General features: G+C 37.4%; 1 protein-coding gene across 3 annotated transcripts; it reads right to left on the reverse strand.

The window, feature by feature from the left end:
- Nucleotides 1-1,423: 1,423 nt before the first annotated feature.
- Nucleotides 1,424-12,271, reverse strand: LOC131734867 (stAR-related lipid transfer protein 4-like). 3 transcript variants are annotated; one of them, XM_059021467.1, is made up of 6 exons: nt 12,162-12,271; nt 8,728-8,846; nt 4,946-4,995; nt 4,467-4,593; nt 3,079-3,193; nt 1,424-2,254 (listed from the first exon to the last, which is right to left on the reverse strand). In XM_059021467.1, the coding sequence occupies exons 2-6, from the start codon at nt 8,830-8,832 to the stop codon at nt 2,028-2,030; spliced, it is 624 nt and encodes a 207-aa protein (XP_058877450.1). In that variant the 5' UTR covers nt 8,833-8,846; nt 12,162-12,271; the 3' UTR covers nt 1,424-2,027. The 3 variants fall into 3 exon arrangements, with proteins under 3 accessions (XP_058877450.1, XP_058877478.1, XP_058877499.1); XM_059021495.1 differs by having other exon boundaries at nt 8,728-8,793; nt 12,162-12,228; XM_059021516.1 differs by lacking the exons at nt 4,467-4,593; nt 4,946-4,995; nt 8,728-8,846; nt 12,162-12,271 and adding an exon at nt 3,543-4,449.
- Nucleotides 12,272-12,481: the final 210 nt, after the last annotated feature.

Here is a 12,481-nt window from a genome sequence, read left to right on the forward strand (position 1 = left end):
AAAAAAGCCTAGCAATTATAAAAATGTAAAAAGACAGCAGTACAGCAAGGATAATCTTTTGTTAGTGTTGCATATCCTATTAAAGTTACAGTAATTTGCATTTGCACTTGCTTCAAAATAGAGACTTCAGTTTTTTTCATGCATTTAAACTTGAAAACGACTGATGGAATACATGGAGACACCAACCTACTTAAGAGAAAAAAAAGTTTCAGGGTATACATACATACACTCAAACTTCAAATTCAATACAATTTCACACTGAAAATGACATTTTCCTGGTTAGAAAGTCCAAGGCTTAGGTAAATATACAGAAATGGTTCTTTACAGTACATACATATATTAAATACAAGAAATGCTCATCAGCATTACATGTATGGACCAGATTAACTGCCTTTCTCCAGTACAAAGTTAGCACCAAACTTATGAGTCATTATGTGTGCGTACCACAAATGCCCTAAATTGAAAATGCTGTCTTTATTGCTGGTTTTAGAAAGAAGAAAAAGTGGTGCAAACGACAAACTGGAACAAAGGGTTTCATCTGTTATCCTTCAGTATATTAGTATCATTATTTTCCACAATAACATATTTGAATTATTTTAGCACTGTATGACTATTGCATTCATGCTCTGGAAGCAGAAACTGAACTTTACATTCAACCTTTCTGCATTTTTGAGTAATTACCATTTAATGCCCTTTGATATGCTGGAATATACTGTAAATGCACTGGTCCCTTGTGTTGATCTGTGATCACAGCTTCTGTAGACTTAACACCACTCATCACTACTCTCCCTTGAGTAAAATAACCCTTCCCTGACCCCTCTGCTGCTTTTTTTTTACTAAGAATGTGCCTTTTGTCCCAAAAATAATATAAAACCTGTATTTCCAGCATCAAAACAGCAGAAATGGAGTGAGCGAGGGTTATCATAGGTACTTGCATGTTTTACTTAGTTAGTTATTCTATTAGGACAAACTTTTATGTACAACATAACATACACTTCATCATTACCTGAAAAATAGGAGTGTTAAATCAGTGCGTAATATTGGAAGTCAATATTGTCTCTGTCACTTTGGTTGCGATCTGTGCTACAATCATACTTGCACTTTAACACCTGAACTATGTTGGTGTAGAAAACAAAACAAAACACTACTGAACTCACAAGCCTGCATACCATAAATATTAGATTCAGTAATCTGTCAAACCTTTTTCTAAATACACCAAAGCAAATTACTACTTTTATTTCCTGAGCCAGCACCATTAAATCTTTTGCAGTCTTTGTTGTAGTCTCCTTACCTCACATCCCTTTATTACCTGTGAATGGTACTCGGGGGTTTAAAATGTTTTTGGACTCACTGTTCTTGGTAAGTATTTTAAACTTCAGGAGAATATTTCCTATTTTAATTGTTATATATATATATATATATATATATATATATATATATATAATGTCCTTATATGAGAATGTCTAAGAATCTACAACAGTAAAAACCATGGTCCCTACCCACAGTGACTATGTATGAGATTAGTATGACTGGTTCCTGTTCTATATGCAACATCTAGAAAAAATGTATACTTTGAACCATCACTTATCCTCTATCTGCAGTATTAGAACAACGTCATACATTCTGATGACTAATCAAGAAGTGCTGAACTTTGTAAATGGCAGACGTGGAAATCTTTCTCCAGACTTTGGCCTCGACCCAGGAGGCGTTGTCTGATGGAACTTACATATAGATAGATAGATAGATAGATCGATAGATGTATATTATGTCTTCATGCTGACTTATCTTCACAGAAAGAATATATGGATCACATTTCAATTTTCAATTACAATCATCAATTAAAATCTTACTAGAAACCTGTCTAAACCAAAGGCTTCTATCAAACAGGATACATGCACACATGACATGATATCCATAAACCAGTATATCAAACACTGAAAAACATCTACTAGGTTTGTATGACCTACCCTGAGCTGTTTTGCATTGCCATGGGTTATGCTCCTTTAAAGAGTGTAGAACATTACAAACTATATTTTCAAAGCCTTCCTTAAGTCTGTATAGAAATGAGTCAGAGTGCTGGCCATGGCAGAGTCCACTGCAGACTGTGGCAGCATCCCCCGGAGATCAGTCTGTATGTAGCCCGTCAGGAGGCTGTGGTCTGGATTGTCTTTCTGTGGAACACAGAACCAGCCACATGGGTGATTGAACCCGCGGACACAGCTCTGCCCCGCCTCGCCATATTCGATGCTCACACCTTCATAAAAAGAACAAGCACATTTCACGTTACACATTGCAACCCCAGTATGAAGGGTTCATTCAACAAACAACATGGCAGGTCAGATAAAGATGATATAGCTGCATTATTGTCAAACAGTGTACAACAGAAATATTAAGTTACATTGGATGAAACATCCATCCATTATCATTAACCGCTTACTCCTTTACAGGGTTGCGGTGAGCCGGAGCCTAACCCGGCATACACAGGGTGCAAGGCGAGACTACACCCTGGACGGGACGCCAGTCCATCGCAGGGCACCACACACACAGGGCAATTTAGAGTGACCAATCAACCTGGACAGCATGTTTTTGGACTGTGGGAGGAACCGGAGTACCCGGAGAAAACCCACGCAAACATGGGGAGAACATGCAAACTCCACACAGATAGTACCCTAGGCCGGATTCGAACCCAGTACCCTAGCGCTGTGATGCAGCAGCGCTAACCACTATGCCACCGTGCCACCCCTTTAGATGAAACAAAAAATGATGCAGGACATGTTCCTGATTTAGATACAAAGCACTCCTTTTAGAAAATACAGAGGATTATTTAAAATAAACATAAAATCTAGCCAAATTATTCATTCCTCTTTGCTATTGGTCACTGGCAGTGCTTGAAATGAGAAATTCGTCAAGTACTATATTACTGTTCCTTCGCTTTTTTACTTCAGTCAAATGGGATTGTTGCCAGGTATTGCAATTAATCACATTAAGACATTTTTTCCCTTTGTTTTACTTGCACAAAAACAACATGATTGTTTATTGTATCTCAGTAGGCAAATAACTGTTGGCTGCAACACTCACCACAAGACAGGAGTCCATCCTGATACTCTGTGGTGCTGGAGAAGTCAATGAACTCTCTTGGAGCAATGATGTTCCAGAGCTGCCCTGCTGTGGTGTAGCGCATCATACAACATCCCTGATGCAGAAAGAGCATTTCAGTTAGATGGGTGGCTCTTACATGTACAGAGTTATGAGCCAGGTGAATCATTTAAACATAAGACAGCAAATACATTGCGAAATGTTTCTGAATTTTTTTTTCCCTTAATGCGAAATGTTTCTGAATTTTCTGAATTTGTTTTCCCGTAATGGGAAAACAAATTAACTTTGCCTGACTTGTCAGAATAGACTAGCACTGCTCCCTTCCCCCTCCAGGTCATTTTGTGCACAACAGAACAAATGGCTAAGGTTTATAATGAAAGAGTGACCCATTACTCAGGGTTTATTGATTGACACTTGGCAACAGCCAATAACTGGGGTCTACTCACTGATTGGTAGACACAGGCATCTGGGGCAGGTTTAGTAAGACCTATGGATCTCAACTGGTAGTACCGTCAGACGACCTACATTTTTAAATGGGTGTCCAAAATAAATCAAAGAGTGCTACAATCATTACTGCAGCGGATCATGTAAAATAATTTGGAAGCCAAATATATACCAAGTAGTAGTATGAGCAGAAAAATACATTAAAAAAACATTGCAGGACAAAAAATAAATAAAATAAATAAATAAGTCATTTCAAAGACTTCACGTTTATAATTTTTTGTCTTTGGATATATTGTCCAGTTACAGACCCGCCCCGCCCCCCGCTGTCTGTCAATTCCAACAAACTCTGTGGATGCAGAGAGTGCTGTGTCTAAATATGGACAGGTATTTACACCGCAGAGACAGGGAATGAAGAAAAACAGCATTTCAGAATAGTATGAGTTACTGTTGCATACAATGACGTTTAAAACCAGAACAGTTTTTAAAAAAAATAATAACAATAACAGAAACGCAACAATCAGAGCGATCCTCTGGATTTCAGTTTTATTTTCTTTTAGCGTATCTGCTTTGTTAGGCACATGCATTTGTTAACTTCACTGCTTTAAATGTTTATATTTTGCCGTTTTTAACTACATGTTCATACTTTGTTACACCACCGTGAAATATAAGATTTAAATAACTGAAATTATGAAATTTATGATTTTTAAAATGTTATGACCGTGAAATTTATAAAAACGTACCGTGAATTTGGTAGGGCACTATACATAACTGTTAAGCATGACAGGTAGCCATTACTATTAACATTAGAAATGAATGCCAGCAAAAGAGCTAATCTGGGAACTTTCAGCCAGTAACTGACAATAATTTTACCTTCCCCGTAGAAATTTAGCAGTATTTTATTTATTGTTCCTATTATACAATCTGACCTGGTCAAACTTTTCAACAATGTCCATAGAGGTCATCAAACTGTCCCAGTCTAACCGGTAAGGACCAGGGCGAATGTAATCCACGATCCTGTTGGGAGTCTCTTCCACAATGCCTTCAGTTTTATAACTAAGAAAAGAAAAACATGTTTCAATATTGAGAGTGAAAACTATTATTCCCTTTTTGTGATGTAGCAACAAATAACTATTTTATACAATATAATTCAGCATACAAAATAGTGGATTTGTACAGGAGGACAAGGAAGCAGGACTAGACGTGACCCTAATGTACTATTGCCTTTATCATATAATACAATGCTTATGCATGCACCAGTAGGATGTTCTATCAGTAGCTTAAACAGTTTTCACAACAGCAAAATTGTAAATCTACACTCTTTTTAAACAAGGAAGCCAATTGTAATTGCCAACCGTACAAATAACAAAGAAACATAACATTGATTTGTACATTTTAAAAAACGTACAGAAATCCATTGAATTCTTCAGATGGCTTCCTCCATACTGTTACATCTTTCTGGAAAAAAAAGTTTACATTTATTTTATTTATTTATTTTAAATATTGTTATGTAAATTACAATAATCTTTCAAACATTATTCTACCAGCTAGAATACGATCAACACTTTTGATTACCTCAGATGTAACTGTAGTACAGGTATACGATTACTTTAGTCCCTGTTACCATCATGCTAAATTACAATACTTTGTTATAAATTCTCTTACGCAGAATGATCCATTAAATTATATTAAATAAGAAACAAAAGTACAGTAAGTGCTCATACAGGTTAAATGTTTCCTAAAAACTTCCATATATTGTAGTTTTACTGAGGTTGAAATTTCAATGTGAACCTGCTGGATCTTCTTATTAACTCCAAAAAAATCCATCAGGAAAAGGTAAAAACACACAAGAGTTTAAGGCACATTTATTTGATGTTTTTTTTTTACACTAGACCCCTCATGAAAGCATGAGTTACAATATTATGAGGAGGCTGTGTGGTTAAAGAAAAGGGCTTGTAACCAGGAGGTCCCCGGTTCATATCCGGGCTCGGCCCCTGACTCATTGTGTGACCCTGAGCAAGTCACTTGACCTCCTTGTGCTCCGTCTTTCGGGTGAGACGTAATTGTAAGTGATTCTGCAGCTGATGCATAGTTCACACAGCCTAGTCTCTCTGTAAGTCGCCTTGGATAAAGGCGTCTGCTAAATAAACAATTAAGAATTATGTATTCATTAACAGACACCCTTATCAAGGGCGACTTACAGTTGTTACAAAATATCACAGTGCAAAGTATCACATTACAAAATATCACATTCTAAATTAGCACATTTCAGAATATCACATTAGAGACAAGAGCAGTTGTAAAGTACAGTAAAGTCCATAGCAAAAGATCAAATTCAAATAAGAGCAAAGAAATCAAATAAAATAGAGAATACAGTAAATAATTACATGTAAGAGTGGGTTTCACCTAAGAGCAGTTAACTTATATTAGAAATATTTGCGATGAATGGAAGAGAATGATTTCAATAAGAGCAATTACAAAAAACGTGAATACGGATACCTGTAAGAGTAAAGTCAAATACAAGATACAGGAAGTAGTTATAATTAAGAACAGTAGTAGAATATGGCAAGGTATGGATCAGTTCAGTGCAAGTACAATCTGATGCAAGTACTGGTACAATTGGGTGCCATATAGTCCAGTATAGTTGAGAGTTGTGAGGTTTACAGACTCTGTCTGAACAGGTGTGTCTTGAGGAGGTGCCAGAAGGTGGTCAGGGACTGAGTAATCACGAGATCCGTGGGATATCCTGATTTACAGTACACTCCATTAAACCCCTTAGTCACCTTTGAAAATGAAACCCCAAAAAGTCTAGAATGGTTTATTTTTATACAACGGGGCCCTGTTTGGCAGATAATTTAAACAGGTAAAATAGCACACCCACCCCCTGAGAAAAATCCAGCACACCTCTGTTAAGATTTTGATTTTCATAACCATTCCATGGTACACTACAGGCAATGCTTCAGTGCAGGGGTTTTCAACCTTTTTTTGAAACTGTACCCCTTCTGTCTGGAGGTTTCAGCTCAAGTACCTCTTTACAATTTCCGTTCTACTGAATGGCACAACAGTTGCAATAAAATGGAGAATAATCTGTTTATTTAATAAATAATTTATGTCACAACAGTTTGGGTGACAAACTGCTGGGTTAGGACAAAATAACAAGCAGTAGGCTTACTTATTAAAACTTTTAATTACAAGTATTTGGATGCACAGAATTAAAAGACCAGTATTTGGGAATCTCTTTGGAAACAGTCGTATTCAGTTTCTATTCGGCAAAGTTATAGTCTGCACTGTAAATGTTTATCACGTTACCATTTACTTCCCATCTCTGCAAAATGATGTGCCATTTAAAATGTTTACAATATCAAAAACATTAACCTCAAGATAAAACTATAATAACTACTAACAATGATACATGTTTTTATTAAAGCCAACATACAAGTGATCCAAAGGGACTCTGTATAACTTTCTGTCGCTTTGCACTTTCTGTAGACTCTTGTGTTTTCTTCCTTTGTTTTTATTTTGCAAGTAAGAAATGTATCCATTTCGTCAAACACCGAAAACAAATTCCACCAGCTGCTATCACTGTTACTAAAATGCAGCCACGCCTAATCAATAAAACAAAAAACATTAAAGTATGAGTATTGAGATTATTATTTATATTTACTGGAGCATTTATACTGTACTTCTAAAAAATGCAGAAAGATTGTGCTTCATTGATTAGGAGGCTTGGTGGTCCAGACTCCAGAGGTTAAAGAAAGAGGCTTGTTGTTACCAGGAGGTTCTGCGAAATGACTAAATAATATTAATAATAATTATCCAACAAGTTGAAAACAGCAAAGTTAATGAGCAGCACAGAGCGCTCTCCACAGAATCGCCAGACGCATGCTTCACCCACCCTAATGAGGGAGGATTGGAAACATAGCCCATTTAATGTGATTAAATGTCCCTATTTAGATGGTTTTCTTTTAAAAGAGGCAGCTCAGGTGTAGTAATATATCCCACTGATCCGTTTAAACCTTATTTGCCAAGAAACACTAAACCTCTAAATCTGTCACTGGCAGTGGTACCATATCACTTTTAAACAAAAACACAACTGTTAGTTCAAGCCACTCATTTAGGAACACTGATACTGCACAGTCGCTGCAAGACTTTCTTGGCTGTGAACCTCTCTTGAAGCTGTAGCGATTGCTGGTTGCCACTGAACAATTAAATGACTGGTACTAACACTGCAATCCTGTCTGCAGCATACTGTACAGTTCTGTATTAGCACTAAGAAGCTGCTTATTAAACACTGTATGTGCATTGGAGAGTCAGGTGTCTTTAGAGTTATGACTTTGTCCTCATTCGAACTAGTGAACTCAATTCAATTTCAGAGAAAAGCAACTGTAAGTAATTTAAAACCTGGCTGGAAATATGCCTGCCTTTGCCAACAAGGATAAAGAGAGTGCCACATGCTTTCTATTAATCCCTATTTGGATACATTATAAAGGCAGGCTTCACAATTCACTGTTTAAAGCATTCATTTTGGTTACTGTAATTCTAACATGCCTTCTTTTAATGTGGAGATGCAAGGTTTTGTTGTGTGTATATACTCATGGGCATTTCTGCCAAGCACATTATCTAGCAGGATTATTGAAAAACCATTTGTTTTGTGAACACTAATACAAACAGAGGAGTGGAGGTGCTATGCAAACTGCATTGATAGGGCTAGATATTTGTTTTTGAAATGCAAAGCAACTTTAAATGGAACCATTACTGAGCAAAATCTGAAATGAGTACAGGCACAGACAAAAATCAACAACCAATAGGCAATCAACAATCAATAACCAATTTTGTGTTGTTTTATGAATGAGTATGAAATTGCCTTGGTGCTCTTTTTGCCCCCTAGAACTGCCTTGGTGCCCCTGAATCTTCACGCTCAACGAAGGCAACATTGCCTTGCCCTTCATGAACTTGACTTCATGCCCTGGAATGGGGCACATGAGAAAGCCCATCTAGGTCCTAATCAGTTATGAAATGTCATCTCCCACAGTAAAGGAGCAGCAAAAAATCAAAATATTGACATGGATAAACCAGGCCCACTAAAGTCCTGCCAGAGACACACTGCCACTGTAATAAATGTTGCCATTGAACTCTTTATTAATTGGAACCTGTCTCAGTACTTTTCTTCATTGTAGCAGAGATACTTACTGTTTTCTTTGCGATTCTCCACTCCTCCTCTCCAATGCTGTGGTAGCTAACGAGGGTATTATGAATCTGTGTAGAAAGAACGCTAGCATCAGGTAAACTTCCCATGTTTACCCTTTGACCTGCATATAAAAGAGACAGCACAACACGATAAGCAGTCATTCATGTTTGGTTATTTTTCCTTGTTCAAAGGCTTCATTACTGACATCACATTATGACACAGTTTATAATGGTGTTGCCCTGGAAAGACACCAAATGAATAAACTAAACTAAACAATATATAGGCAACAAGTTATTTAATGTTGCATGCTGACTGACATATCCATCATTCTAAACTGAAACACTTAAAGAAGAGTCGGTTGACTGGGACTACTTATTTTGTAAGAAATATAGGTGAAAAAATACCTGTAAGTTCATTGTTTTTGTGTAGATTCAAATGAATCCATCAGGCAAATCACCAAAAACCAAGGCACTCTTACAAACTTATAGGTAAAATTCCTTTATTAATGGGGCATATCCAAAAACGTTATTTTGTATTGGGATGTATGTGTTTGTCCTGTTATTTTGAGCGAAACAGTTCCAGGATTCCTGCTAATAAACATTGCGAAATGTAATTAACATAAAAAATAAACTCATACAGTGCCTTGCGAAAGTATTCGGCCCCCTTGAACTTTGTGACCTTTTGCCACATTTCAGGCTTCAAACATAAAGATATGAAACTGTAATTTTTTGTGAAGAATCAACAACAAGTGGGACACAATCATGAAGTGGAACGAAATTTATTGGATATTTCAAACTTTTTTAACAAATAAAAAACTGAAAAATTGGGCGTGCAAAATTATTCAGCCCCTTTACTTTCAGTGCAGCAAACTCTCTCCAGAAGTTCAGTGAGGATCTCTGAATGATCCAATGTTGACCTAAATGACTAATGATGATAAATAGAATCCACCTGTGTGTAATCAAGTCTCCATATAAATGCACCTGCACTGTGATAGTCTCAGAGGTCCGTTTAAAGCGCAGAGAGCATCATGAAGAACAAGGAACACACCAGGCAGGTCCGAGATACTGTTGTGGAGAAGTTTAAAGCCGGATTTGGATACAAAAAGATTTCCCAAGCTTTAAACATCCCAAGGAGCACTGTGCAAGTGATAATATTGAAATGGAAGGAGTATCAGACCACTGCAAATCTACCAAGACCTGGCCGTCCCTCTAAACTTTCAGCTCATACAAGGAGAAGACTGATCAGAGATGCAGCCAAGAGGCCCATGATCACTCTGGATGAACTGCAGAGATCTACAGCTGAGGTGGGAGACTCTGTCCATAGGACAACAATCAGTCGTATACTGCACAAATCTGGCCTTTATGGAAGAGTGGCAAGAAGAAAGCCATTTCTTAAAGATATCCATAAAAAGTGTCGTTTACAGTTTGCCACAAGCCACCTGGGAGACACACCAAACATGTGGAAGAAGGTGCTCTGGTCAGATGAAACCAAAATCGAACTTTTTGGCAACAATGCAAAACGTTATGTTTGGCGTAAAAGCAACACAGCTCATCACCCTGAACACACCATCCCCACTGTCAAACATGGTGGTGGCAGCATCATGGTTTGGGCCTGCTTTTCTTCAGCAGGGACAGGGAAGATGGTTAAAATTGATGGGAAGATGGATGGAGCCAAATACAGGACCATTCTGGAAGAAAACCTGATGGAGTCTGCAAAAGACCTGAGACTGGGACGGAGATTTGTCTTCCAACAAGACAATGATCCAAAACATAAAGCAAAATCTACAATGGAATGGTTCACAAATAAACATATCCAGGTGTTAGAATGGCCAAGTCAAAGTCCAGACCTGAATCCAATCGAGAATCTGTGGAAAGAACTGAAAACTGCTGTTCACAAATGCTCTCCATCCAACCTCACTGAGCTCGAGCTGTTTTGCAAGGAGGAATGGGCAAAAATGTCAGTCTCTCGATGTGCAAAACTGATAGAGACATACCCCAAGCGACTTACAGCTGTAATCGCAGCAAAAGGTGGCGCTACAAAGTATTAACTTAAGGGGGCTGAATAATTTTGCACGCCCAATTTTTCAGTTTTTTATTTGTTAAAAAAGTTTGAAATATCCAATAAATTTCGTTCCACTTCATGATTGTGTCCCACTTGTTGTTGATTCTTCACAAAAAATTACAGTTTCATATCTTTATGTTTGAAGCCTGAAATGTGGCAAAAGGTCACAAAGTTCAAGGGGGCCGAATACTTTCGCAAGGCACTGTAAATAAATCATCGGTATGCAACAGTTATAGAACTACCTCCTTTATCTCTGATTAAAGATGAACTGAATCTAAATAAAGCTGCTAAGAAAACAGGAAATTGTAAAAGCCCAGCTCATGCAAGTCAGCACACAGAAGACTAGTCCCCCCCCCTCAAGGGAATTTAACAGTTCAGAACTACAGTAAGTGTTTGAGTATGACTCAGAATCTATATACAGTAACTTGACTGGTGAAATAGTTTTAATAACATTTACACTAGGAAGATTGGAAAAAGGAATAGAGGGAGAATTAAATACAATATACTTATGAATAACTTGGAACAACATTCTACACAGACAGCTGCAATTAGACGTCTGTATTTGCTTTGATATGTACTGCCTCTTTCGGTTTACAAAAAACACCGTTGTCTAACGAGGAATATCCCCGTGCTGGGTGATGCGCCGGGGATTTTTTGTAAAAACAGCACTATTTTTAGACAAGAGGCAAACAATGATACAGCAACTAGTATTCGTGCTTATATGGCCATGGCACACCTAGACAGGTGTAGTGTACAGCTATGGCCACAAGTTTTGCATCACCTAGAATTTTAGGACTGAGACATAATTAAAAACCAAACAAAAAAAAACCCGATATGAACATAATTTAGACCTTTTATTTAACATCATGCAATCAAAGAAATGAACTACACTACTATATCGCAAAAGTCTACCGGAAGCCATTATAGTAGTACTACAGTATGTCACGTTAGATTTTGAAATATCATATTTTTCTATTTTTGTCAGTTTTTCGTTAGGTATGTGGAAAACTACAAAGCGGTATGTAATTCAATATGTTAAAATAACATTATTCCGCAGGTTTCATTCAACTTTATGAAGCAATGTGTTAATTCTATAGGTAATGCAAAACTTCTGGCCACAGCTGTAAGTCTGTCTCCCAAAATACAATCTTACATGGTTTTACATAACTGAGACATACATTTTACATTTCTAACCATTGATCTTCCAAAAGACCTTCCGGAGAGAGTACACGTGCCGGTAACTAGTAAAATAACTCGTTATTAATAATAGAATAACACAAAACAAATACATCATTTAATAAATAAAAAGAAAATAACTATGCAATACAACCACACGATGCTGAAAATATGAAGTCGATGTATGTCTTGTACATACCTTTGATCAATACACGCCGGGTCCTATGCTGCTGTTTTGCCGTTTGTAATTTTTTTCCTCTTTTTTTGACATGACAGCAAGCAACGTCCTCATGTCACCAGATGTGATGGACTTCAGAAACAACCAACCAGTAGCAAAGACACGCCCCCTCTGTTTGCAATAAGGAATTGTATAACAATTGCAAAACCCCTGCCGTTGTTGATTGGTGTAGTGGCAATAGTAGTCTGATCTTAACCCGATCACTAGAACAGGATTGGTAAAGCAATCAGGGTCCGGCTCATGGCGCTGTAAATATTCCGTGATCACAGATGACAGGGCCA

The sequence above is a fragment of the Acipenser ruthenus genome, chromosome 1 (genome assembly GCF_902713425.1).
Source record: "Acipenser ruthenus chromosome 1, fAciRut3.2 maternal haplotype, whole genome shotgun sequence".
In the NCBI taxonomy this organism is placed as follows: domain Eukaryota; kingdom Metazoa; phylum Chordata; class Actinopteri; order Acipenseriformes; family Acipenseridae; genus Acipenser; species Acipenser ruthenus.